The following is a 25,986-nucleotide window of genomic DNA, read 5'->3' as shown; positions in this document are numbered from 1 at the left end:
ATTTTTAGTTATTTTCAAAAATAAATTAGGTTTAAAGAGCATTGATTGTAATGTGTAGTTTTATTTTTCTTTGATTTTTTTTTTAAGGAATTTAATTTTTTAATTTTAAGTTAATAATATAGAATATCATGTGATAATTTATTCTTCAATTAAATTCAAGATGTTTAATATATAAATCTATGAGCAGTTGAAATATATTTATTTTATATCTATTTACAAATGGGATAGCTTTCTTACAGCTTCTTAAAAAAAAATTTTAATACAAAAATTAAAATTTTTATATTAAAAAAATAATTTTAAGAAGCAATAAAAAAACCGTCCTAAACAAAGCCTTAATCTTTGATCTCTTATTTACCTTAAAAAATGGAAATGATAAAAGACATACATTTATTAATGTTGTTATGAATAAATAACAAAGAGAAAGTATACACCTCCACAACCCAAGCTTTTTTTAAATGGATATTTAAATAAAATTCTCCTTTATGATCCCGGTCAAAGAAGTCATTTAGGTTTTGTTTGGGACGATTTTTTTATTACTTCTTAAAATAATCTTTTAGCTTTAAAATTAAAATTTTTAAACCCTAAACTATTTTAAAAAGCAGTAAGAAAATCATCCCAAACAAAATCTTACTCCCATGCAAACAGCATGAAAAATTAAAGAAAGAGTAAATCAAAGGAAATAAGCTAAACACAACTTTCATTTTGTCCTTGGATAAAATAAGTGGGTACACAAAATGCATCACCCCTCAAAGCAAAAAAAAAAAAATTACATAAGAAAATCTCCTCCACCCCTTCAAAAAAAATTTTTTTTTTGAAATTCTCAGAGCTAACTCACAGAGGAAATTGCAACATTAACAAAATTCTCACAAGTAGAGAATCCAGCAGAAAGAACGTCTGCCAAAGCCCCCATCACATCAAATGCCTCTTGCAGATCAACAGCTGAGTTCATATCCTCAATATAAGAAAGCAACTCTTCTGTGAATCCAACCATTTCCTTAACATTCATTAACCTCTCCTTCATCACCATTTCCCATCTCTCCATCCCATTATTCCCTTCCGAATCCTCCGCCATATTTGAGCCGCCTTTGCTCAGCTTGAAGAAACGCTGAAGCTGCTCGATCAAGCCTGTGTACACTAACATCGGTTGAATGACGGCGAAGAGCTTCGCGCTCTCATTAATGTCTGTTGAAGAGCCTTCCTGTACTCTTCTACCAACAGGTTCGGCGAACCGAAGCGAGGAAGACTTTCCGTGCTTGTTCTGCATATAAGCATGGTATATGCCTCGTTGCAGAAAGCTAAGGCGGTGTTGAGACCAACTCTCGTATGACTCGGAAAGAAGCGAGTTCACCATCATGAACTGGATGGTTTCGTCGGAGGCGCTGACGGAAGATCGAGTTGAAGAAGGAGAAGATGAAGGCCGAGTAGGGGAAACCGATGGAGGAGAGGAGGAGAGGTAGGCGGCGACCGCCTTCACCATGACTTGGCGTTGCTGTTGATTGGAGCTTCCTTGGTCGAGGAGGTGAGAGGCCATCTGAATCATGAATGGAAGGAAGCGGGCGTTGCTTTCTCGTCCTCCGCCTTTGCTGTCGGTGCTGAAAGAAGCGCCGGTTGCAAATCGAGCCAGCATCTTTATCAAATACAAATGGAGGGAGAAATCAAGATTAGTATGGGGTAGCTAAAAGTAGAATGAAAGATACAAGTTAGGAATTTTAAGTAAATGTTCTGGCATTAAAGAAAAGAGTGATTACAATATTCTTAATGAGTTTTACCTCTAATTAGAAGGGGTTAACCTAACAAAGGAATGTAATTCAGTTCAAGATATATTAATAAATTTTGATAAGAATATAATGAAGTAATTTTTATCTGAAAAATAATCGGATGGGTTTCATGTTGACCATCCGTTGTTGTAAGAAATAGGTGTATGATCCAAGATAAATGTTGACCTCTAATTCAACACCGCCGAACAAAGTCACATACCCTGAAACTTAATTCGTTAAAACTCTTCCGAAAGCAGGGGAGGCCGGGGCGTGAATTTTCGGAGCCCACAATGAAGTTGCATTTTAAGAACTAAGTCTACTCTTTATCTTAAATGCCAAGATTGGCGACCTTCTAAAAAGCTCAAAATTCATTAGGAATAAGTCTAAATATCCATTAGTAAATAGCTTAGGCGTAAAAACAATGGGCACTGATGTTTAATACATGTATAATTTGCATTCATTTAACGGAAGTCTAGAGTAGAAAATGTCAGGAGAAGAGTCGAATACATGCTAAAACATTCAGCCTACCAAACAAATAGTAGAATTTTGGTATTCTGACAGAAAACAATTGGAAGAAATTCCATCAGGTGAGATCAAAGTCAGTTCTGAAAAGAAATATAACAAAGAAGCTAAGATGCTTAACTCACATTTATGTCAGCAGAAAAGAAAACATACCAGAACAATGTCACAAGTGATCAAACGAAGTCTACTTCCATCAGCACGGCCAAGAGCATTAAGGTTGTCCCAATACTGATCAACACACCGAACATACTGTGCCAGGGGAACTAAAGGACCATTGATGGGGAAAATGGAATTACATAAGGTTTTATTGTTCCTTAGTGTAGCTCCCTCCCATTCTTTCTTTGGATTTCTCAGCTTAGCATCAGCTCGTTTTGCCTCTTGATGGCATTGGAAATGAATTATATTAAAATGACTCACAGTTGTATAAACGCAATCTCCGCGGCCATTTGCAGAAGAAATTGCGCCCAGATTCACACGTTTACTGTAGGAGTAAACACCCAAAATTTCATTTGGTCTCAAATTGTAGCCTTCCCGGCATACCATGCATGCCAACCCTTCTTCCTCTTCTTCCACATCTTCCAGGCCTTCAATTGCAGGCTGTGAAACAACAATTCGTTCACCCCCGTCGGAAGCAAATTCTTGCCGCATACCGAGACCCTAAAAGACAAACAATGAATTAACACTCGAAAGAGTAGTAGTTCAAATATAATAGTACTATAGCCACTTTGATTCCAAATCAGATAACATTCCTTCAGGTTAGGATAATCAAACTCAAACTAGGATAAATTCCTAATTCACTAATTAAACACTGAAAACATTCAAAAAAAAAAAATCCCATCAAGGCAAAAAGGTGGGGCAACGCCATGCTTGTGGCCGCTGTTCTTCACGAAATCATATACCATAATGTTCAAAATATTCAACTAGTATGTAATATAAGAAACAAAGTCAACCATATTAATTGACCAACATAGTGAAAAAAAAGAAAAACATAGATAATACTGTAAACTTTAGAAATAAATCAGACTAGACCTATCAAATGGTCACAAATGTAATTCGAAAGAGTTTAACAAGAAAATATAAATTCCACACAACAAGATCAAAGACAAGACATCACAAACTTTTTACTGCAAAACGACATATTTTAGCTGCTGACTTTAGCAGATTAAATACACTGCATAATACCTATACGTACAAAATAATACTGTATGTATATATAGATGATTTCGATATTTGTTCAAGTACAGAAAAATAAGGTAGACACGAATTATACATAAAATACTCCTTTATTTTCTAATCAAACTTGTACAATGGTCTCATTTTAACATGTCAAAATGAATTTTGATAGAAATTAGTTTTATATTTTTAATTTCAATTAAATAGTGAATATTTTTTGTTTTAAAAATCGGAATTAAAACATATATTCTACAAAGATACGTCCGACATGTGAAAATTATTATCAAATAGTCAAGGAACTAAACAAAATGACATTTAAGCAGTCCAATCAATTGCTTCTAACAGCAGGTAAAACCAAACAAAAGAAATGCTTTTAATGCTACAGCTTTCCATCATACAAAATGATGAAACATGACTGCAGCAACGTGCTATTCCATCACCAATTAACCAACGAGGGAAATATTAATCAGGAATGCCAAAATCAGAAAGGAAAGGATACCTGTAGTAACTCCTCCCTTCTTCTCAGAGCCCGTCGACGCATTTCATCCCTAGTAGCATGTCTCAACTTACGTACTTCATCCTTCAAGAAACCATCACCAATATCGTCCTTATCTGACAAAGTATCCAACAAGTTTTCAGCTCTTGCTCCTATTTCATTTTCTCCAGATACCCCTTCAAGAGCATGAAGGAGAGGCAAAACTCCTCCCTCGTCAATGCATCTCTGTGTTGGTAAATGGCCCTTCGACAGTCCCCTCAGCATGGACAAGATCAATGGAATTGACGGACGTTTTAATCCATCTGCCCACTCGGTACTAGATCTGTATCCAGCCTGACCCACAACTGCAAAGCATTCTCGCAAGAATTGAACAGCTACCTGTGTGATTCCTTTCTCAAGAATGATGTCCTTAAGCCTCTCTCCACAAGAACTAGTCTTAAGGGACTCTGATACCCGAACAAAATTTTCCACATCAGACCTCTGTTTTGCTGCTTGTGAAGCCAAGAGCTCAACTTTGGGATTATCCTCATACTCTTTCTGCAAACGATCAAATTCATCCCAGTCATGCAAGCAAAGATCAAAGTGTTGGATAAGAGCTTCCATTGCTGCTGGCTCCCCATAAGTCAAGTAGGGAAGTATCCTTGCTAACATTTCATTGTTCTGTTGCTGTTTATCGGACTTCTTTAGGCTAGGATGACTTAGTCTTTCTAGGAACATTAGAACTATCTTCTTCGCCTGTTCACTAGCACCACTTTCTGCACTTGTAATTGTAAGGACACTCTCAGTGATTCCAATATCACTCTCATTAGCTTCCATCGTGAGGCTCTCCACAATCAAAAGGATGCCTTCAGCAAGTTCCATGGCTTCTACTGAGAAAGCCCGTCTTGCTGTCTCCAAAAGCATCCCCAAAGCCCCTAAGCGTAACAAAGCCCGCCTGTTTTCTCGTATCTTGCAGCAATACATCAGAAGATTGAGCGCTGAAGCCAATTCTTCATGATTGGATTTCAGCTCGTCATCTCCCGGATTCTGTCATAGATTTCAATTTTGTATGAGAAGAGATAACAAAACAAAATATTCACTATAATAGCGACCACTGCTAACCTGGATCATAGTCAAAATAACTTCAAGCCCTCCACATTCCCTTACAGCACCTGCTATGGCAAACTCAACCTCAGGGTCCTGTAATTCCTCTCTTTCCTCTTCAAGTTCTTTAATCATTGGCTCAGTTGCTTCACCATCCAAACCCTTTAAAAACAAAACTCCAATGTATGAAATAAATGAAAAAAGCACCAAAGGAAATTCTTTAGTGGAGAAGAATGATGTCTCCTCGTGGGCATATAAAAGCTCACAAAAATATTATCAATTTTCTCAAAATATGGAAATACTATACAGAAGAGCATCAAAGTGAAGAAGAACAAAAAAATTAAGCAATGATAAATTTCCTACAATATAGCTAATATATAGCCAAGTATGACATATATATAAATATATGTGTGTGTGTGTGTCATACTTCTAAATTTTAATAAGGAAGCAAGCATGTCATATCTGAATATTTTTTCTTGAATTTTAAATTGAACATCACACGTTTCTTATTCATTACAATATTCTAGAGCATCTTGAATTATAGCGTCTTAAAGTGATGAATTCAAATGTGGAGTCATTGCTTCATATAATTACTATCGCAAGAACGGCAGGAATTACAAGATATATAGGACCATCGGTCACATCTGACAATCAAACAATGAATTTTACCAGTAGTTCCCAAGGAATCAAGATTAGAAGACTATTTCATATTACATAATTACAAAAAATAACTAGTCACCAAAACACATTTTATGATGCTGCGAAATCATACAAGCCTTTAGTTTTACAGCAAAACCCTTTTAAGGCACCAATGTACACGAAACAGAATTGTGCATAATTACTGTAACATACCAAACATATTTGCTTATGACTAAACCAATTATGATTGAACGAAAAGATGAAAATTCGCTATAGTCAACATGGAAACAAAAACAAACTTATCATTCATAATCTGGGTAACAAACCTGGAGTCTGTATGTTACTGTCATTGGCGGACAATCTCGGCTTGATGTGAATGCAGTAGAGGAAGGTGTAACAGTGCTGGCCAATTTGCTTTGTGATTGGCTATGATACTTCTTCCATACCTGCTCATATACTTGTGAAATGCTCAAGTCGAGTGATATTATATTTCCAGCAACTAACAATTCCATCCCAAAATCATCTTCAAGAAGGCCCAAGAGATCAAGTTGATGACAAATTTTGTTTTTAACATCTCTCATTAAAGGACCAATTTCAAGGCTTGAATAAGGATTCTTCGTCATGGAACCCCTAATAAACTCCTCTTGTGTATGTGCCTTGTTGAGAATCAGAAGATAAACAGGCTCAGGCTTAGATGGGCATATCATATTGCAGAGCTGCTCCAAAATGAACTGCACAATGGCATAATAAAAAAAAAAACCAATCAATTCAAATTAAAAAGTTTCAAGAAAAATTACAAATGTAAGTTCAAGTATAAAAAAAATGAGAATAGATCTTTTCCATTTCCCAGCCCCACTTTTTTTTTTTTTTCGTTAGCGAATAGTAGTCTCCATTATTTAATGTTAACCCATGACAAAGGTTTGGTGCAAAATAGTGCCGGAATCAATGTGTTTCCAACCACAACCACAAGATTCTTCTTAAAATTTCACTTTTTGTTTTCAACCCTTTCTGTTTTATTAAGTTGGTGAATGTTAGAAGCAGGTCGTTAAAGGAAAAATAGCAATAAAAACTAGTCCAAACGTTGAGTAGAATTTTCCAAACCAGGAACCATTTAAAAAATCGAACTTAAGCATTCCTTACCAGCTTAGTGAGTCCTTTTTTCTCCTTCACATGATTCTGAAGGCCAGAGATACAAGCATGAATGAACTTGCGTTTGTTACCGGTGCTCTCCAACATTAGACCATCCAAAAGATCTTTTAAAAGCTTGTTGCAATCACTTATTAGTTTCGTCTTTTGCACAATTAGTCCACGAATGACAAGGAGAGCCTCAAGCATTTGAGATAACAGCTCGTCTTTCATGAATCTGGCAGGAATAAAATAATAAATAAAGATGGTGGAAGGATGAACTCTTCATTATAACATCATAAATGAAGAAAGCCGACATACCTCACCCGAATGTTAGGCAACTCAAGAAACTTACTAAGCAGCTCGACAAGTTTATAGAGGATGAATCCCTGTGAGATATCAATATTGAGGCTCCGCTCTTGTGAATTCACATTACCTACCTCCTGCCCTATTAATCCGCATAACGTAGTCAGGCATCCCCTTGCAGTTAAGAAAAGACGAGCAGCTTCAGGATCTATTATTTTGAAGAACAACTCAAAATATTCTGCTGCACTTTCACCAGTGGGTAGTGTTGCAGGAAGCAGCAACATGAGTAGGTTCAACAACTGGAAATGCCTTGGTGAATCTTGTGGACATAGTAAACTGATGAGAGTGCATACTTCAGATCTTATGGACTGTGAGCAAGCACTTAATATCAAATCTGAAACCCAAGAACCCAGTGCAAATGATGAGAAGTCGCTCTTGGCTGTTCTTTTACAAGAAAGACGCTTCCATTTAAGTCCGTATTTAAGAGCTAGGTAATCAGACTTCTGAGGATCCTGACGAGCCGTTTGGGTCGTAACTTTAACTGCCAGTGAGACTTTGTATTGCCTCCGAACAAAATCAAGATATGATGCACCCCTTTCCCACTCAGAATAGCTCAAAAGTGGAATATCCTGAGCCTTTTGACTACCATCCCATTGTTTTTCTGGTAAGTCAGAAGGTGACTTGCCCCCACCAGGAAAGTTTTCCAAAGATATAAAAGGTTTTACAGCAAGGTCACTCTTAGACTGTAAGTTAGTTGATTTCCCTCCTTGTTCCTTCTCTGCAACATCAGTTTTAGGAGGAGTGCATGCCTGAGATATCATCCTTAAACAAGGAAGAATTACATGTTCTGATATGGAAGGGTGCTTTGCACCTACTCTAATTGAAAAAAATAGAAGTTGAAAAGCAACACGGAGCCTTATTTCCCAGAATTCATCCACCAAAGCACATGTCTCTGAAAGTAAAAACAGCTCTTCCCGAGTTGCTAGAGCAATATCCATGGAGCGATGGTGCTCTAGACAATACATCACTTTCTTCTGTATCAAAGCATTCAGCTCAGCCACTGCAGTAGAATCCCCTTCTGAGAAAGCACAGAGAACAACCCTTGCCTGGATACGAGCTGTCTTAGGACCTTGATGAATATTGTTTTCAAACAACTCTGATAAGATGCCAGCACCAACAAGTTGCTTCTTGCAGCCTCCACACTTCGACAGAACTTGCAACAACTCCATACACTGTGTAACAAATGTAGTAGCACATCCATAGCAGTTACTTGGAGAACGGAGAACAGCAAATCTTGCAGCTGTGACTACATCTTCAGTATTTTTCTCATACAGGTAATTCATCAACACTCTCCGGAGACCTTGCAAGGTTTGGACACTTTTACTGACAGAATCAAAAGCAGCTTTACATTTCTCACCATAAAGCACGCCAATAAGTGCAATTTTCCTGTTTATCTTGCAAGAAGGACCAGGTAAAGAAACCATCATTTGTTGGACAGTATCCTTTTGCTGTGGATCTATTTCATGCTCCCCAATGCTAGAGATAAGCTTAAGCAAAGGTTTCTTAAACCCCACAAGTTGCTGGTATCTTCTATGCGCATTCTCAGATTCTGCTTCAATTGCTGCCAAACCTTTCTTCATATCATCATCAGTTTCCATATTATCAAATAAAAAGCTTTGCTTTGCCATAAAACTGAATTCAAAGCGCCCATACTTGCTATAACCGCACTCATTGCAGAGGAAAGAATCAAGATTATCATAATTGATGTTACGACATTGTCGACATTGGTAAGCATTTTCGTGGCAATTGCCACAGAGACCATGTTTGTCTGTCACAGGCTTGCTACAGCGGGGGCACTGCAATGACTCTAGCGAGGAAGCTTGAAGATTTTCATAGAAGGAATCCAGCTCAATCATAAAATTGCAAGCAGTGATAGGAATTGGGAATTCAACCTTCAACTCTGTCTGATTAAAAGCAAGATGGCAACTCTTTGCACGTTTCCACAGCAACCAATTATTCTTTAGTTCTGATAAGTCGGATACAGGCCTATTGTTGTAGTATAAGTTCAAAACTTTCACAGATTTAGACTTCCGAGCATCATGTACATTCATTGTCACCGTTTGGATAGTATAACTTCCAGTGCATTTGACAATTATACGGTTGTCGGTAAATTTTGACTCCGATTTAAGGCTTTCCAGCTTCATCCTGCTGTAAGGCAGCTCCGGACAACTACAAGCTACACAGGGTTCACTTTCAAGATAGTAACCGTCAAAATCTACCAAACCGCTTAACGTGTTATATATACGTGAATTTGGATGATTTGCCAAGAGCTCATTCTGTGAGTGAAGAGTATCAAATAAGTCATTTATTACATCAGACGTTAAGCAACTACTTACAAGTTCAGTGTCAATTTGCTTAATAGTTCCATCAGGATCCTTTCCTAGTATCCAGGTCATGAGTTCTATACACTCGACAATGTTAGGACCATACATTGGCAGGAATTTCACCTTTCCTAGAAGAGCCGTTAGCATAGACTTCTTGAATGATGGTTTTCCATGGTGCCAGATGCCATATAAAATGCATTTAGCCTCAAGGCGAACACTTTCTGAATTCCACTCCAGTAAAAATGAATCAATAAATCGCTTCAAAACAGAGCCATCTTTGTCATTGAATGTCTCTACAGCTTGTTCCATGTCCATAAAAGACTTGTCAGAGCCACTTTCATTTCCCTCTTCTCCCTTTCTCTTCTTTTTTGAATCTAAAGACTGAGTTCCAACCTTTTTAGAGCTTGATCCGGTATCACCAGCATCCACTTTTTGAATGGAGGGACCAAGATCCCTTCCATTGAAAAAGGCAAGGTTGAGAAGTTTAAGAGCTTGGATGGTGGACTCTTCCCCAAAATTAAAAATTGAATTTACCAAAAAGGGTATAAAGTCGGAATGTTTCAAGCAGTACTTCTGCCAATTTCTGGGCCTGGCGCCAGCAACCTCAGACAAAGCCGACAGACATTTAACAACCTTGACACTTCTATCATATGTCACTAGATTTTGAAAGCATCCTGTTTTATTCACAAGTTTGTACAACTTCTTAACCTCATTAGAGAACTGCCATGTATCTCTCACGCTGTAATAATGAGTTTTGCTACCACATAGATGCAAGAAGAGCCTTCTAGCATACCTACGTATAAATGCGGTTTGTGGATTGTTAATATAACTACAGAGAACATCCTGAAATCCATCTAACTTCAAATCCTTTCCAAGGCCCATCTTACATGTTTTATCCTTATCAGCTGATTTTTCAGCCTTCTCAGGGCGTACCAAACTATAAACCAGGCGGAAAGTGTTTTCAAGCAGTAGTTTGTGGTAGTCCCCAAAAAGATCAGCACGGTGTGTTTTGGCGTAAGAATCTGAAAAGAAAGGAGAGAAATTACCAGCTGGGAGCTCTCTTCGAACACTTAACAAAGAGCCACAACCAGACCCTGCTGCCCCACTTTCAAAGTTCCCCGCAGAGGACTTAAAAATAATCACAAGTTGGCTCAATATATCCATTAAATAGTTAAGAAAATACTGCTGTCTTAGTATTGAGCAGGCACGAATGAGCTGTGAAGTGAACTCATTTTTTTCTTTATCATCAGGAGATGGAAGCGTTACACATGAAAACTGAACCTGAACAGATGCTTTATCTTGGGAGTCAGCAGCACCAGCCGGTTTTGATAGAGAACTGTCACCACTAGGTTGATGCCAATTCCGAAGCATTAAGGTGAAGTACATGAAAACAAGAATAGATACTTCCCCAAAAAATGAGCGGTCTTTGGCTGAAAATGGTTTGCTAAGATCAATCTCATGCAAAAACCATTTTACAAATTTTTCTAGGTCCAAATTCTCCGGGTTCAAACTATCCATAAAAGGGCCACCAACTGCAGAAGATAGTCTGTAAAACAACTGCATAACAGGAATAGCCCGCACACCAGAAGTTGTCAGCATCCATCCCTTGAGCTCTTCCAGCAATTGACGGAGCAGCAAAGAATTCACAGTACGCTTTGAAGCTGAAATTGTAACTATTCTCTGGTCAACCAAAGATGAAGAAAAATTCCCAGTTTCATTAGTTTCCAAAACATGAACTGATGATGGAGAGTTCAGCATGCTTGTATCAACAGCTATTGGCATTATGCCTACGTCATTCAATTCATCCATGGAGAAGTGGATGTCATTGCCATCAACCCCAACTGACTCAATTTCGATGGGAATTGCAGACATTGGGTGATCTCTGGAATGTGGAGGAGGGAGGCGATCAGCATCTAGAACTTCATAACAAGCCTCACACAAGTCAAAATCTGGGCATACATTGCAATGCCATCGCCGGCGTAATATAGGAACTGTTGAGCAGCCATCACAACAGTACTGTACAGACGAAGTTGTAGAATCTTCCTCAATCATGATCTGTGCATTACCTCCATTAGCAACTCCACTAGAAGGAACCTGTGCTGCAGAATTTTCTGTAGTATCATCAGTAGCTAACATTGTCTGCTTTGGAAAAGGAACTTGAAGCAGCCTGGACGACATAGCCAAACTGGAATCGAGACAAACAGGTGAGAACATACTATTAAATCATATTAAAAATACAAAGCAATGAAAAAGATTTATAAGGATGAACAAAACTTCAATAAAAAAAGCTCAAAAACACCTGCATGACGTCTGGACTTCTTCGTAAGGAGAAAAAAGAAGTTTCTTCAGCAATGAAACTGCTGGTGCTACAGAATGTTCAGAGGCTTCGATTCCATGTAAAGCTAGGCATTCAGCATAACTATATAGAAGCTCCACAGCAGGTATTACAATGTGATTGATTGTTTGTGTTTGAGGTCTCTCCGTGTCCAAAATACCCCACAAGACTTGCATCAGCCCATCCACTACTCCAGAACCTACAACAACAATAACAATATCAAACCTTTGTCCCACTACATGAATTCTTTTTCGCCATTATGTCCTGTTAAAAGTCAAATTCTAGAACCTACACTAAGTTAAATAAAGCAATAACAAGTGGCTTGGGCAATTATGGAGCAATAAATTAATAATAATTCCAGAAAGAAAATGCAGTGGTTGATCAATTAACGATGTATTGATGGAGAACATCAATCAATTTCTCAGCATCACCGCAATGTCATTTGAACCAAAAATTATTTTAATTTTATGAAATTAAATTAATCGGGAATGGCTTATTTAAAATATATGATGTTTGGACAGTTTTATTATTTTTCTAGTTATTTTTATTATTCTATAATTAATGTATGATTTTTTTTAAACATCTGGATAATAATGGGTTGTGGATTAGACTTAAAGATCCAGTTAATGCTGTAAATAGATACTTAAAGTTTGGATTATCATTCTACGAAAGATGATGACATTTCCATGATTAACTCTGTTGTTTGTTGGTTAGCTCAGCCTTTTTCTCTTCCCCATTCAAATAGAATAGTCTCCTTCCTTTCTTTTCTTATCTCCCATGAACATCATAATTAACTTTTTTTTCTTTTTTCAACAACACTCTTCCTCGCACCCACGTGAAATAGCTGCAAAGCACTCTCCATCACTCAGTAGAGTGTCACCTTTACGTTGTGGAAGTCATCAATTCGAGCCTGATTATTCTTAAACCCAATAGGAGTTTTTCTATTTAGACTTGCTCCCCCGCTACAATCGAGTGAGAATGGATAAGAGGCTTGTGGGTTTGACGTGATAGGGTAAGGATGGCTATATTGCTAAGAGCGGCTAATATGAAGCGCATGGATACAAGCCTTCGGCTTTGAAAAGTCATCCTACCTCTCCTCTCACAAACAAGTTAACTTAATAAAACCGCTTTCTCTCTCTCATTGTTATCGAATCTAAATCTCTCCCCTGTGCCAAATAAAACACCTCGAAACTAAGCCTTATTTTTGGTCCACCACCTCCCATCTCCCTTAAACACATCAATTTGACACCCCCATCTCCTCTCTACCAATCTCTATCTCAACTCTCCCAACTTTTCCTCTAACCCAATTTAAGACCAATTTAGCCCCTTATCACCCCTTTCTGATATGAGATGTCATAGGGCCAAATTCTAACTATCCCACTCTCTCCATCTCTATCAACTTTTCTCTCAAACCAAATTTAAGACAAAACAAAATCCCTTATCAACCATTTCTCACCCTTTGAATTTTCTCGAAAACTTCTCTCTTTTTCAAGGACTCTCTTCCTCTTTCCTGTGTGAAACAACAGCAAAGCAATCTCCCATCTCTCTCATGGTAATTCCCCTCTTACAAACAAATTAGGTTAACAAAACCCCTTTCTCTCTCGTATTATTAATGACCCTAAATCTCTCTTCAATGCCTGATAATATAGCCTCCTAAGCCTTATAGCATTTGAGCAGCCTCTTACACCATTCCAAAACATCTTCTTGATACCTACATACTCTCTATCTACCGCTTTCTCTCTCTCCTCTCTCAACATCTCTCTTTAACGCAATTTAAGACCAAATTGAGCTGGTTCTCACCCCTTGATGGTGCAGGAAATCTCAAAGTCAAGGACTGCAAAAAGAAAAACACAAATGTTCAACATAATTCATAGTTTTCCAACTCTTCACTTGAGTGAAATTTAATATTTTTAATGCAAAATAAAAAGTAAGTTCAATCGCTCCAACTAATAATTTGAAAGTCATCAAATCTAGAATTTTGCAAATTTAAAAATGACTGAAAACCATAAAGCAGTTCAAGATTCACCACAACAAAAAAAGAAAATCAACATCTAGCAAACTCAAACAAATCTCAATCACGCACACAATCAATTACAGATTTTATATGAAAAGATCAGGGACATAAGCCATCAACAAGAAGAACCATACATCACTCCGATAGAAGAAGAAACATCTGCCAATAGTTGTTGCCAAAACTTACATCACGCAAGAACTTGCATCCAACCATCACACACAAATTTGAATAAAAATAAAAATAGTATTCAGTAATTCATGCAAGAATATATGCCTTAGGTCATAACCCAAAAGGCCAAACGGATTATTTTTATAAAATTCTCCCAGATTTGGTAAAAAAAATGCAAGTTTCAGTTCCCAATTTCAAACAAAGAACTAAAATCCACATTCAGGTTTGGGTCAACTAAAAAATTTTGGGTTCGGATCAACCCATTTGTTATACGGGTCGGATTCGGGTTCGAGTTTTCAACCCGTTTGTAAAATCGGGTCAGGTTCGTGTTGACCGGAAAACCCGAAATCAACCCGTTTTGACCCGGGAATGTGACCGTCTATTGCCGACTGCCGCCCCTCCCGCAAACGGCAAACCGAGTCTGCCTTGCTCCAATCGAACGAAAGTCACTCCGAGAGCTCGCCTACCTCACATCAGTCCAGCCATCCTGCAGTCACGTCAGGCCATCTATCCGCCACTCGAGAGTCGAGTCATAAATGCTTGCAATTAAGACTTTATTTAGCGTATTAATTAAGGCGCATAAAATAAGAGATGAAGAGAAGGGAGCTGTTGGATGCACCGCTGGAATTGATGGAGAAGAAAATAGAGATCTTTGTCTCTTAAATCTAGACGGTTGATTGGGGGGCAGGACCCATGCAGAAATTCTATCTTTAGAAGCGGTTAAGCAGTGGAAAAAGCATTATAATAATGGTCTTAATGAGTAATTAAAGTAGGTTGTTTATGCCAATTCCACTTCTACTATTTCGTTTTTAGTGCCATCCAATAATTTTATTATTATTATTAGTTTTTTCTTCCTATGATAAGAAAGGTTAACAGATAAATCACTAGAAGAATTACATATTTATAATATTTTTGAATCAAAATGGATTTGCGGGTCAGGTCGGGTCAATCCAATAACCCGCACAGGTCCTGTCCGGGTTGAAATAAGTGCCCGTTTGCAAAAACGGGTTAGACTCGTTTAGACCCGAGTCAACTTAGATTCGACTTCAACCCAAACCCAAACCCAACCCACGGACCCGATTTGACAACCCTAGCCATGGTTGTGTTGTCCAAGGGTACCTTGTGGACCTATGATGAGTATTTGTCTAAAGGGACAAATTTGAATCCACCTTAAATAATAGAGGGCTTTGTACCATATCGATCATATCATATTAATTCATATCTCAAGGATTTAGTGTCATTGGGGAGCATACGGGATCTGGCAGTGACCATAATTTAGTGGTGTCATTTGGCAGCAAGCCATTCGGTTCATAGGGACTCGATCATAACCGTTTACCTGAGGTGCATTTGGCGACAAAACCATCAGTTAGAGGACATGTGTCACGTCCTTGCTGACAAGAGACGAATTAAGAATGAATCATAGTCATATTCTCGACCCGACATTAGTTTTTTGTTAGCTAAAGTGATATTTGAATTTATCCACCTCAACAAACTGTTGCAGAGGGTGGATGGGTTTTGTTTTAAGTGTTTTGATGTTTTATTTCAATTTTAAATATTTTGATCTTGGATGATTTTGGAATTTTGGATTTTATGGGCATTTGGATGGGGTTTTGAATATTTGAAACTAACCCCTCCGGTTGAGATATACGTTCAACACAACCATCATTGGGGTATCTTAAATAATTTGTATGTTTATCATTTGAACCGTGTCAATTCTGTTCGCCCGCTAATAGAAGATCAGGTTTAATGTAGGTTTTATGTCTTTAACAATGAAACTTTCCCTTAATATACCTTGAAAGCCTAATATGAGTTATAAAACAAAATATACTGGTCAATGCCGTGATTGTATATTTGTTTGACAGTTCGAGCTGTGTCAACTCCTATCCATTCACATAGAAGGATCGGGCCCGGATTTAGATTCATTTCTAGACCCACGCAGCATCCTCAGACGTCACGTGTGTACCCATAACATGCTCGCCGGGGCCCATGCAGGTGTACAATTGTAAATATATTTTCTTGTATTATGCTTACATAATTGCATGTACATTTACACTTTCACCCGTGTGTTATGGCTCTTGCACGTTCACTTCTGTGTTTGTGTGCATACACATTACAATGTATGGTGGGGGTATTTTTGGAATGTTTAACGTCGGTCAGTTGTGCGGGCAACTGTCAATTGAAGGTGCACGACGCTCTATTTGAGAGTTTGCAAACGTCTTTTGTCCGCTTGTATGAGTGACGCGTATTCAATAGCGTGGTGTTGCATTTAAGTGGGAATTTGTAAACATATTTTGCCTGCTTATATTCCTGTTGCGGTGTATGTGTGAGAGCATTTTGCAATATTCAATTATAGCTGGCTATGCAAGTGATTATTGCCGATAGGCATGCAGGATTCTGTCTTGGAACCAGTAGACGTCTTTTGTTCGCTTGTAAGGAGGTTGTGGATCTGGTGACATGGTGTCGCAATACGGGTTGAAAATTGTTTTGGACATGTAGATTATTGCGCACTAACTAATCTCCTTCTATTTTCTTGCATTTGATGTGGCTCTTTTGTATTTGCTTGTGGATAACACTTTGTGTACATGATAGGTCTCCTACGACGGTTTGTAGGCATTTGCATTTGCTGCATATCACCTCCATGCTTACAATGGATCGACATATTTGTTGGTCATTGAATGGTGATTAATTGTAAGGGTGTTGTGACATCCACAACTTATTGATTATCACCCGTATATGTATATTACTATGCATATGATGCGCCTTCCATCATTTTTAGTGGACACTCACATCCATCATGATCTTCCATCTCTTGTCTGTAGAGGGTCCGTCACATTCACCCTCATCATTTGTAGATAGGATCATTATATGAATGAAGGGTCTTCTACAGCGGCTTGTAGGGGCTCATATGCTTCACAAGTGTATTATCTTTTCTTGTATGAAATATGCAACGTGCATTGCAACCCGTTGCATTTGATATATATCATTCTTGCTTCATCAATGAGTATCCCTATCAACTTCATTACTTGCAAGATCAGATGCATTTGCTTGTGTCTTGATGTGGATTGTAGGTCGTTACCGCATTCATTGCATATTAATTTTCAGCACTAGTAATGGACTATAGCTTTTATTCGCAAACTGGTCGATGTTGGCTGAAAGAATGTTGGAGCGTCCTAGGATCCTTGTAGTGGCTTGTTATCGTCTATGTGGAGAATATTGCGTGCATTCTAGATCTCCAACTATTACCTATAAGCCATTCATTAACACACGTCGGGCTTCCTACTGTTGCCTGCAAGCGACATCATGGGTGTATGTCTACATTCGCAGAGAACCCATCATTTATGCAATAAGCCCTTCGCCATTACTTTCATGCAAATCAACATGCCCATTTATAGTCTTAAGGTTGATTGTTGGTTGAACTACATGTTAGACCGGTACACTGGGCCGGTCCAGGCGAGACCGGTTCACGGGCGAAATTGCAAAAAACAACGAAGAAAACTTCCGCCTGGGCGGAAGCCGCGCGAGACGCGCGCCTTGCGGGACGATTTCGAGAAGGAAATTTGAGGGAGTTTAGGAGGGAAATTGATTGCAGGGACTGTTTAGGGAATTCCTTTTGAATTGTATGCATTAAGTAGTTGATTTTTCTAGGGTTTGTGGCATCTGGAATTTGGCTGAAATTTGAGATCTCTTAGATCTAGGTTTTCTTTGGGGGAAGAAAGATGGCCGGAAAGAAGGTTGACATCTTGGAAGGCGAAGTCGGCCAATTGAAAGCCGATTTGGAGGAAAGATTTTTCAACCTTCAAAATCAAATCACCTCCAACAATGAAAGGTTGGAGGGGAAGTTCACCGCAATGGAGGAAATGTTGAAGAAACTACTTGAGATGAAAACCAATCCGGCGACATCGGAAGTAAGAGAGATCGCCGACGGCCATGGCATGGGAGGAAATCCGAACCCCTTGCGGGGGAGGAGAAATGTGGAGGTGGAGATCCTAGAGGAAGAGAACGACATGCCTCCTTTAGAGCCCCTTTCGAGGGAAGAGATGAGCATGGGATATGACAGAAGGGGGGCTGATTTTGGTGGGAGAAGAGAGGGATCGCATCGCCGAGGTGCTGAATTCGAAAGAATTCAGCGTCGAGGGGGGGATTTTGAAGGAAGAAGGGAGGAACGTCATCGTCGAGGTGCTGAATTTGAAGGTATTCAGCGTCGAGGTGATGATGTTGAAGGGAGGAGAGGTGAGTATGAAGAGGGGTTAGAGTATATTCGTCGGAGGGACGATCGGGACAATTGGGGAACGCTTCCTCTGAGGGGAATGGGAGGCTATGGAGGATACCGGGGAGATCCCAAGGTGAGGAAATTGAAGATGCCCGTTTTCGAGGGGGAAGACGGCCATGGCTGGATCTACAAGGTGGAGCGTTACTTTGCGGTCAATGGGTTGACAGAGGATGAGAAGCTGACGGCGGCAGGATTGTGTCTGGAAGGAAAGGCTTTGCCATGATACCAGTGGCGTGACAGGAGGGAGCCTATCAGGAATTGGAGGGAATTCAAAAACTGCATAATAGAACGTTTCCAAACCGACCGGGGAGGAGATTTCTATGAGCAGTTCTTTGCTCTGGTGCAGGAGGGATCAGTAGATGACTACCGTGATCGGTTCGAGCACCTGGCTAGTAGGGTGGAGCGATTATCAGATAGCGTATTGGAGGGGAATTTCATGAAGGGGTTGAAGGCAGAGATCCGAGCGGCAGTTAAAGTTCTGATGCCTAGTGACTTGGAGGAGGCAATGAAGTTGGCACAGCTGGTAGAAAATCAGAATAACCTGGAGAAGGGAGCTAGGAGCAGCAGCTCAGGAGGCTCTTACAAGACTACGACCACTCTTTTAGCACAAAAGGGGCCTGCATCAGTCAACAATAATGAGATCACCAGGGAGAAGCCAGTAGGAGGGAGTGGGGATAACTTCAAGAAGCTCACTGAGACAGAATTACAGGAGAAGAGGACAAAAGGGCTTTGTTTCAGATGTGACGAGAGGTATACGCCGGGGCACAGGTGTAAGGACCGAACTCTTCAAGTTCTTACTGTTTGTGATGAAGAAGGAATGGAGGGTGTCGTCTTTCCACCTTGCAGACAAGGTGGATCTTTGGGAGGGGAGTATTGTTAGACCGGTCCACTGGACCGGTCCAGCCGGTCCAGGCGGGACCGGTTCACGGGCGAAATCGCAAAAAACAACAGAGAAAACTTCCGCCTGGGCAGAAGCCGTGCGAGATGCGCGCCTTGCGGGATGGTTTCGGGAAGGAAATTTGAGGGAGTTTAGGAGGGAAATTGATTGCAGGGACTGTTTAGGGAATTCCTTTTGAATTGTATGCATTAAGTAGTTGATTTTTCTAGGGTTTGGGGCATCTGGAATTTGGCTGAAATTTGAGATCTCTTAGATCTAGGTTTTCTTTGGGCTCTAGCGACGTCTAGAGATTTGGGAGAGATAGATCCTCCTCTCGAATTGAGGATTAAGTGTATCTTGCTATTTTTATTCATCTATTAGTGAAATACAAGTGTTTTGCTTGGTTTTATTTCAGATTTCCACTCAAATCCCTCTGTCTTCTACTGTTTTCTGTTGTAGACAGCAGAATTTCTGCTATTTTCTCGCTGTTTTCCAAATATTGATAGGAAATACTTGAAAACTACAATTGTTTCCTATCACTACACTCATCGCCAATGTCTTTATGCATATTAACTAATGAATGATCACATTCTTTTTATATTGACTCTCATTAATTGAAGATTGAAAATGAATTTGTTGCAACACCTCCTCAGTGCTTGCAGGGATTTCATCATGTCTGTTGCATATGAATTTTAGCATTTGTAGGAGCTACATCATGCATTTGCAAGCTGGTTGATATTAATCGTCGGGAGGCTATTAGATCTATAGCCCATCCATCATCGTCGTTCAAAAACGAGCTAGTGCACTTATTTGTCAGTCAATTGCTATTGACTGCAAGCAGGATATTTTCACCATATCCTTTCCCCTTTTATTTCGATTCATACTATATTCTTCATTCACATTTGTTGCTAGTGAGTTGTTGCATTCATCATCTGCTAACTTCCTTCGCTAGTAAATAGCTTAAAAATTTGCTTGGCGTCAACTGTAGGATGTTAACATGTTGTTGCATGTGTATGTTTGTAGGAGGCTAATATATTCTTTTGCATGTTGACCGGTGTGCTCATTTGTAACTTGATGTTGAATGTCAGCTAAGCTACATTTGTCAACAATCTTTTCATGCACGTTAGCTAACGAGTTGCTACATTCATCATGCATTGATTTTGTGTTCAAAGAAAACTACCGGTATGTGCTCGTATTTACTGTCAATTTGTCACCTTTGTTTGTATACGATGTGCCATGTTCACCATGAATTTGCCATTTCAATTTGTATGCAGATAATGCATTATGTTTGGTGCAATTGCTTTAGAAATGCTTGTGTGGAGGGATCATCACATTCATCTATCATCATTCCTTGCAGACAGATTAATGAATCCATTTGCAAGCTAATTTGCATTGGCTACAAACAAGTCATGTTCATTATACTCTTCCCAAGCATATTTTGTTAAGGGATTACCATCTTCTTTGCATATCAACCATTACATCCACTAATGGCTCCCTTCATTAGTGCTTTCAATCTTCTGTATACAAGCTCGTTGGTTGACTGATACGAACATCATTGCTTGTTGGTGTTTAAATGCATTTGTTTGTGTCTTGACATTAATCGTATAACATTGTTGCATTCATTGTACATTGAATCCTTCTGTTTATAGAAGATAGATGTGTTTGCTTGCGACTAAGTTGTTGTTGGCTATATTAATATCCTGAGTATTCATTGCATGTTGCTTATATACATTTGTCGTAGAACTATTGTAGATTGAACGGATACCCTAGCATTTGCTACATGAAGCTAGCATATGTTCATTTCAAATCCAATATTTGTTCAATGTATTAGTATATTCATCAAGGGTCTTTCTTTGTTAGTGCTTATGGCTCACTCGTCTTCATTTGTAACCTGATTAGTTATGTATCATAAGTCATTTTGATTATGCTATCCATTGCTCACATGCACTTGAGAGTTTGTTCACCACGTACCTCCTATTCATATTCATAGGTGGACTATATACTTTGTTGCAATTCTCTTATACACATCCCTAGGTGAACCGTAGCATTTATCATATACTCCTTGTAATTGTTCGTAGGTGGACTATTGTGCACGTTATAATGCCTTGCTCGTCAGCGAGCTATCGTGTTCATTACAGGTCTTCTGCTAAAGCACATTTTATGAAATAAAATATTCACTGCAGGTCCCCTATTTACTCATTTATGTTCAATTATTATCAAGTTGTATCTTCACATTGCAACTTTTATTTGATTATATCTTTAATTTGAGTATGCATATAGGTCCAATTCCTTGTTATTTCAATTGAGTTCTATTCTTTGTTGTTCGTTTAAGTTCAAGTCCCCTGTATTCAGCTCAATTCAAGTCCCCTATTTACTGAAAAATCTGACAATATCCAGACATGAGCACTTTAAGTGTCGGGTGACACCACGGCCACATTTATTCAATCCAACCATGCTATGAGAGAATGTATGGGTCTTCGAAATACCTGTTTGAAAACGCACAATTTTCTTTCCCCTGCGCAACAAGAGCGGTTAAGGGAACTTAAAAGTGCCACCTAGGGGTGTCAATTTTTGACACGACCCGAAACCCGACCCGGAAAAATCCGGGTTCGGGTCGACCCGTTTGTGAAAGGGTCGGGTTCGAGTCGACCGTTTGTGAAAGGGTCGGGTTCGGGTAAGCCAAACTGACCTGTTTCAAAAAACGGGTCGAGTTCGGGTTGACCCACCAACCCGAAAATGACCCGAAATCCCTCTGCCCGCGTCTGCCGCCCGGTCGAACCAGAGTTCGCGTGCTGTCTGCGCGGTGTCGCCCGAAGCATCGAGTGACGTGTGCTGCCCGAACTCCGTAGCGTCGAGTCAAGTCCTGAAGGCCGAAGTGGCGAAGCGTCGAGTCGCGCGCCGTGCATGTGCGTCCCGAACCCGAAGAGTCTGCTGCGTCGTTGGCTCGCTGCATCACGTCCCGGTGCTGCCGCTGTCGCCTGCCGTTACCCTAGGCAATTAATTAATTAATTAATAACTAAATATATTTATACCTTAAGAGTCAGGTACGCAGGTCGGATAGGGCTCGATCACACGTCTGGCGGGTTGAGCCAAGTTAACGGGCTAAGAGGGGCTCGGCTAGGTAATAAGGTGGGTAGAGGTCGTCACATGAAGAGTTGCGACTTGAAGAGATCAGGCAAGGCCTACGGCAGGGAGGTCGTCTGGTCACTGAAGTTCGGTTGAGGTTGAATAGAGATCAGGCCACATTCCGCTAAGTTGAAGTCGGGCAAAGGGATCAATTATGCAAAGGGCTTGCAGCACAAAGTCGGGTGGCTGACGTTCATCGGCTATGTCAGGCAGCTTGCGGCAAATGGATCGGCTGCTATGGGTTCGACTGGTTAAGAGCTATAGGCCAATAGGTTGGTTTCGTCTGTTGAGGTCGGATGAGGCATTGGAGGTGGATGGAAGTTTCGGGTATGGGAGGAAATCAAGAGGCTTGGTGTTGGACGGAGCTGCTTGCGGCTATAGAGGATCGAGTGGCAAAGGCGTGAAAGCAAAAGGATGTCGGGTGGATCCGACATAAGTAAGCAAATGGGAGTAGGGCACAGCTTGTGTTCGACATAGTGATGGGATCGTGCGGCCTGGAGCTTGTGAGCGACACAATAGTTCAGTCGTAGATGCGAGGATGATCGGGTGAAGGTTCTTTGACGGGCTGGAGGATGGTTGCAGGGAGTTCGAATGGGACGAGAAGATGCGGCAGAGGAAAACGAGGGCTTATTGCTCGTTGCGTCGAAGGCCGAAGAAAACTAGTCGAAGATTCTTGTTGTTGATTTATTAACGCGAGCAGAGCATGATGGAGGCAAAGCACGCGTAAATGAAGAGTTTCGGCGTCATTTGCAGAGTCGTAGGATGCGACATTGTAGCAAACAACAACTTTCGAGCAGGATTTGCAGGATGGGCTTCGGATTTCAGCAGGCATGTAATGATTTTATTTTATTTTTTTTAATATGTTGTTGGGGTCAATAAGTGAATCAATGTGTTGGCATTTTGCATCACTTAATAGTAAAGCGCAAGTAGTAGAGCAATCATATTGCATCACATCATCGCATCGCGTAGTAGCGTTGTGCCCTCGGCTCTTGCTAAGAGTGAAATGTTAGTAGAAATTTTATGATTTGCTTCAACATTTGTCACAATAACTAAGCATAATCATTTGCTTCTACTCATTATTTTCTTGTAATCATTGAGTCACTGGTCATTAATTCTTCATTTTCTTTGGTTGAAGCTAATCAACTTATATGGTTATTTTTTTCACCCTCACAAACTAATTTTTCTAAACTTTTCATCAGTTATCATTATTGATACGAGTAGATTCTCAATCAAAAGATTCTTCTCAAGAATGCTTCTCAATATCACACCTTCATACTCTCTGCTTCACACTGCCTCCACCTATCACTCTAGTTGGTCGCTTAATCTTACGAGCATATTCTGAGTTTTTAAGAATTAATACATCGCGTCATTAATTATAAAGTTTTTTTTTTTTTTTGCTTTCGAAAATTGAAAATGAGAAAAAGATCAAAATAAACTTTCAACTATTAGTAAGTGACCAATGTAGTTCCAAAGTATTGCAATGCTCAAATTTGATCCTTAGACTATTGAAAATTGATCCAAAAGGATCTCAAGGTCAAAATTCACATTTAAAGTTAACACCGAAAATTACAATTAAGGTTATTTTAGAGTGTAAATGTGTGTGAAGTTACATTTCTAATGTTGTTTATGCGGTGCTACTTGTATTATTACATAAAATTACAAATATGTAATTTAATATATTTGAGTGGAATAAATGATGCTATGATAACATACTTTATATTCTTTATATTAATTTACATGTTTTACATATTTATTATTTCTTATATTTGTACACTTCCTAATTAATCATTACTTAATTGTTTATAAAAGAAATTAAACAAAATTAATTATACTTAATTTAATTAAATCAAAAATAAGATTTATTTATACAAATTAAATTTTTTTTATTTAATATAAATTATTAAATCAATTTTATATTTTAATTAATATATATTATTTCATTAATGTAAATAATATTACCTAACAATTTTAAAATTCCACACCCTCACCTTTCTCCCCCAAATCACCAAAACCCTAGACGACAATAGATGTATATATGATATACAATTCAAAGATGTTCTAGTTAGTCTATGTTGCACCGATACGGATACGGCGACATGGATACAACACGATACGGATACGGGACACGGCAATTCTAAAACATACAGGATACAGATACTGCGTGGATACGGCATTATAATATATAAATCATACATAAAAAATAACAAATTAATCAAAGCATAATATTTGAAATGACAAAAAAAAATTGAAAGCAACATCATTTGTAGCATTACTAGCATTGTATCTTATAATATCAAAATAAAAGTAAGCATTAAATATTTAAATGTCTAATACAACAACAAAAACAAAAACATAAATTATCCAGTAGATGAAGTTTTTAATTAAAAGTACAAAAGATTGACACAATTAATCCACATGAATTTGAAACATGAAATTTTTAATAAAAAGTATAGATATGTTGGGCCTATGCCGAGGGTCCAAGGGGGCGCTGCCCCCTGGCGGGGTTCGACCACTCCAAGGGAGCGCTGCACATAAAATTTTTATTGTAAGAGTTGCTTTAAAGTTTTCTCTACCTTCTCGGCACTGCTTTGTACCATTCGCTACCCCTCTGTACCGAGCGGTACCGAATTCTGGTATCGAGTTCCGGTACCGAGCGGTACTGAGTTCTAGTATCACTCGGTACCGAGCGATACCAAACAGTACCGAGCAGTACCAAGTACCGAGCAGTACTGAGTTCTAGCAGTACTGAGTTCTAGTATCGCTCGGTACCGAGCAATACCGACAAGTACCGAGCGGTACTGAGTACCAAGAAGTATTGAGTTCTAGCATCGCTCGGTACCGAGCGGTATCGAGCAGCACTGAGCAGTACCGAGTAACAAGCGATATGTGTGTCCGATCAAATTTAATTGGACACGGTAAAGCCGTATTCGGCATGTATCCGTGCCGTATCGGAGGCGTATCCGTATCCGACACGTGTCCGATACAGCAAGCCTCATAAATAGGCGTATCCATGCAACATAGTAGTTAGTAAAAACCCTAGTACATCTTATTGTGCTTAAAATTTTTGAAAGCAATGACATGACCTATTTATAATGATAAATAAATTAGGTCCAAAGGTAATCAAGCAAACCTAAAAAGGAAGTCGAAATATTGAAGAACATGGTCCATTTTCTTGCAATCTCTTATCTCACACTTGCACAAACTGATGAGGTCATCGATCAACGGTTCAGACACGTATTTCGCCGGAAGCATCGCCGATCGATGGCCACGATTCAGAGCTTATATTTTTAGTTATTCATGCATTTTCAGTTTTCAGTATTCCTGTTTTACCCTTGTGTGTGAGTGAGTCATGTTGGGGCCCCGAGGGCGATTTAGTCATTATTTATGCTTTTATTTTCTTGTATCTCATGACCTATATATAGGGGTCATGTATCATTGTATGAGGTTAATGAATATTTGAATGAAATTTTATGTTATCTTCTTCTTCTTGCATGAGGGCTAGAGAAGGGTGATTGAGCTCAAGGTGAGCGTTTGCAATACCCACCAGTCGTTGGAAGCGTCCTCGACTCGTGGTTCGTGTTATCTTATTATTTTCTTTTCTAAATTTTGGTTCTCCTTTTCTCCACGACAATCTTCACCCGAGATCCATTCCTCCAACACTTCATCCAATCGTTTCCACCACTAGAATTCCAAGCTCCGCCAAAAGAACCC

At 39.2% G+C, this 25,986-nt stretch overlaps 1 protein-coding gene across 1 annotated transcript in view; it reads right to left on the bottom strand.

Moving 5' to 3' along the window:
* Window positions 1-675: 675 nt before the first annotated feature.
* The window catches only part of LOC110101239 (auxin transport protein BIG), a 41,577-nt gene continuing 16,266 nt past the window's right edge, over window positions 676-25,986 (bottom strand). Inside the window, exons 7-14 of the mRNA XM_020829045.2 lie at window positions 11,785-12,019; window positions 7,117-11,670; window positions 6,811-7,033; window positions 5,997-6,401; window positions 5,050-5,193; window positions 3,952-4,974; window positions 2,433-2,936; window positions 676-1,627 (exon numbers count right to left, since the gene is read on the bottom strand). Of these exons, the coding sequence (XP_020684704.1) occupies window positions 827-1,627; window positions 2,433-2,936; window positions 3,952-4,974; window positions 5,050-5,193; window positions 5,997-6,401; window positions 6,811-7,033; window positions 7,117-11,670; window positions 11,785-12,019 (7,889 nt within the window). The 3' untranslated portion in view covers window positions 676-826. The remainder of the gene's footprint in view (window positions 1,628-2,432; window positions 2,937-3,951; window positions 4,975-5,049; window positions 5,194-5,996; window positions 6,402-6,810; window positions 7,034-7,116; window positions 11,671-11,784; window positions 12,020-25,986) is intronic.

Source organism: Dendrobium catenatum, unplaced genomic scaffold (assembly GCF_001605985.2).
Source record: "Dendrobium catenatum unplaced genomic scaffold, ASM160598v2 fragScaff_scaffold_1220, whole genome shotgun sequence".
Classification (NCBI taxonomy): domain Eukaryota; kingdom Viridiplantae; phylum Streptophyta; class Magnoliopsida; order Asparagales; family Orchidaceae; genus Dendrobium; species Dendrobium catenatum.
This window is presented reverse-complemented; position numbering and strand designations above follow the sequence as displayed.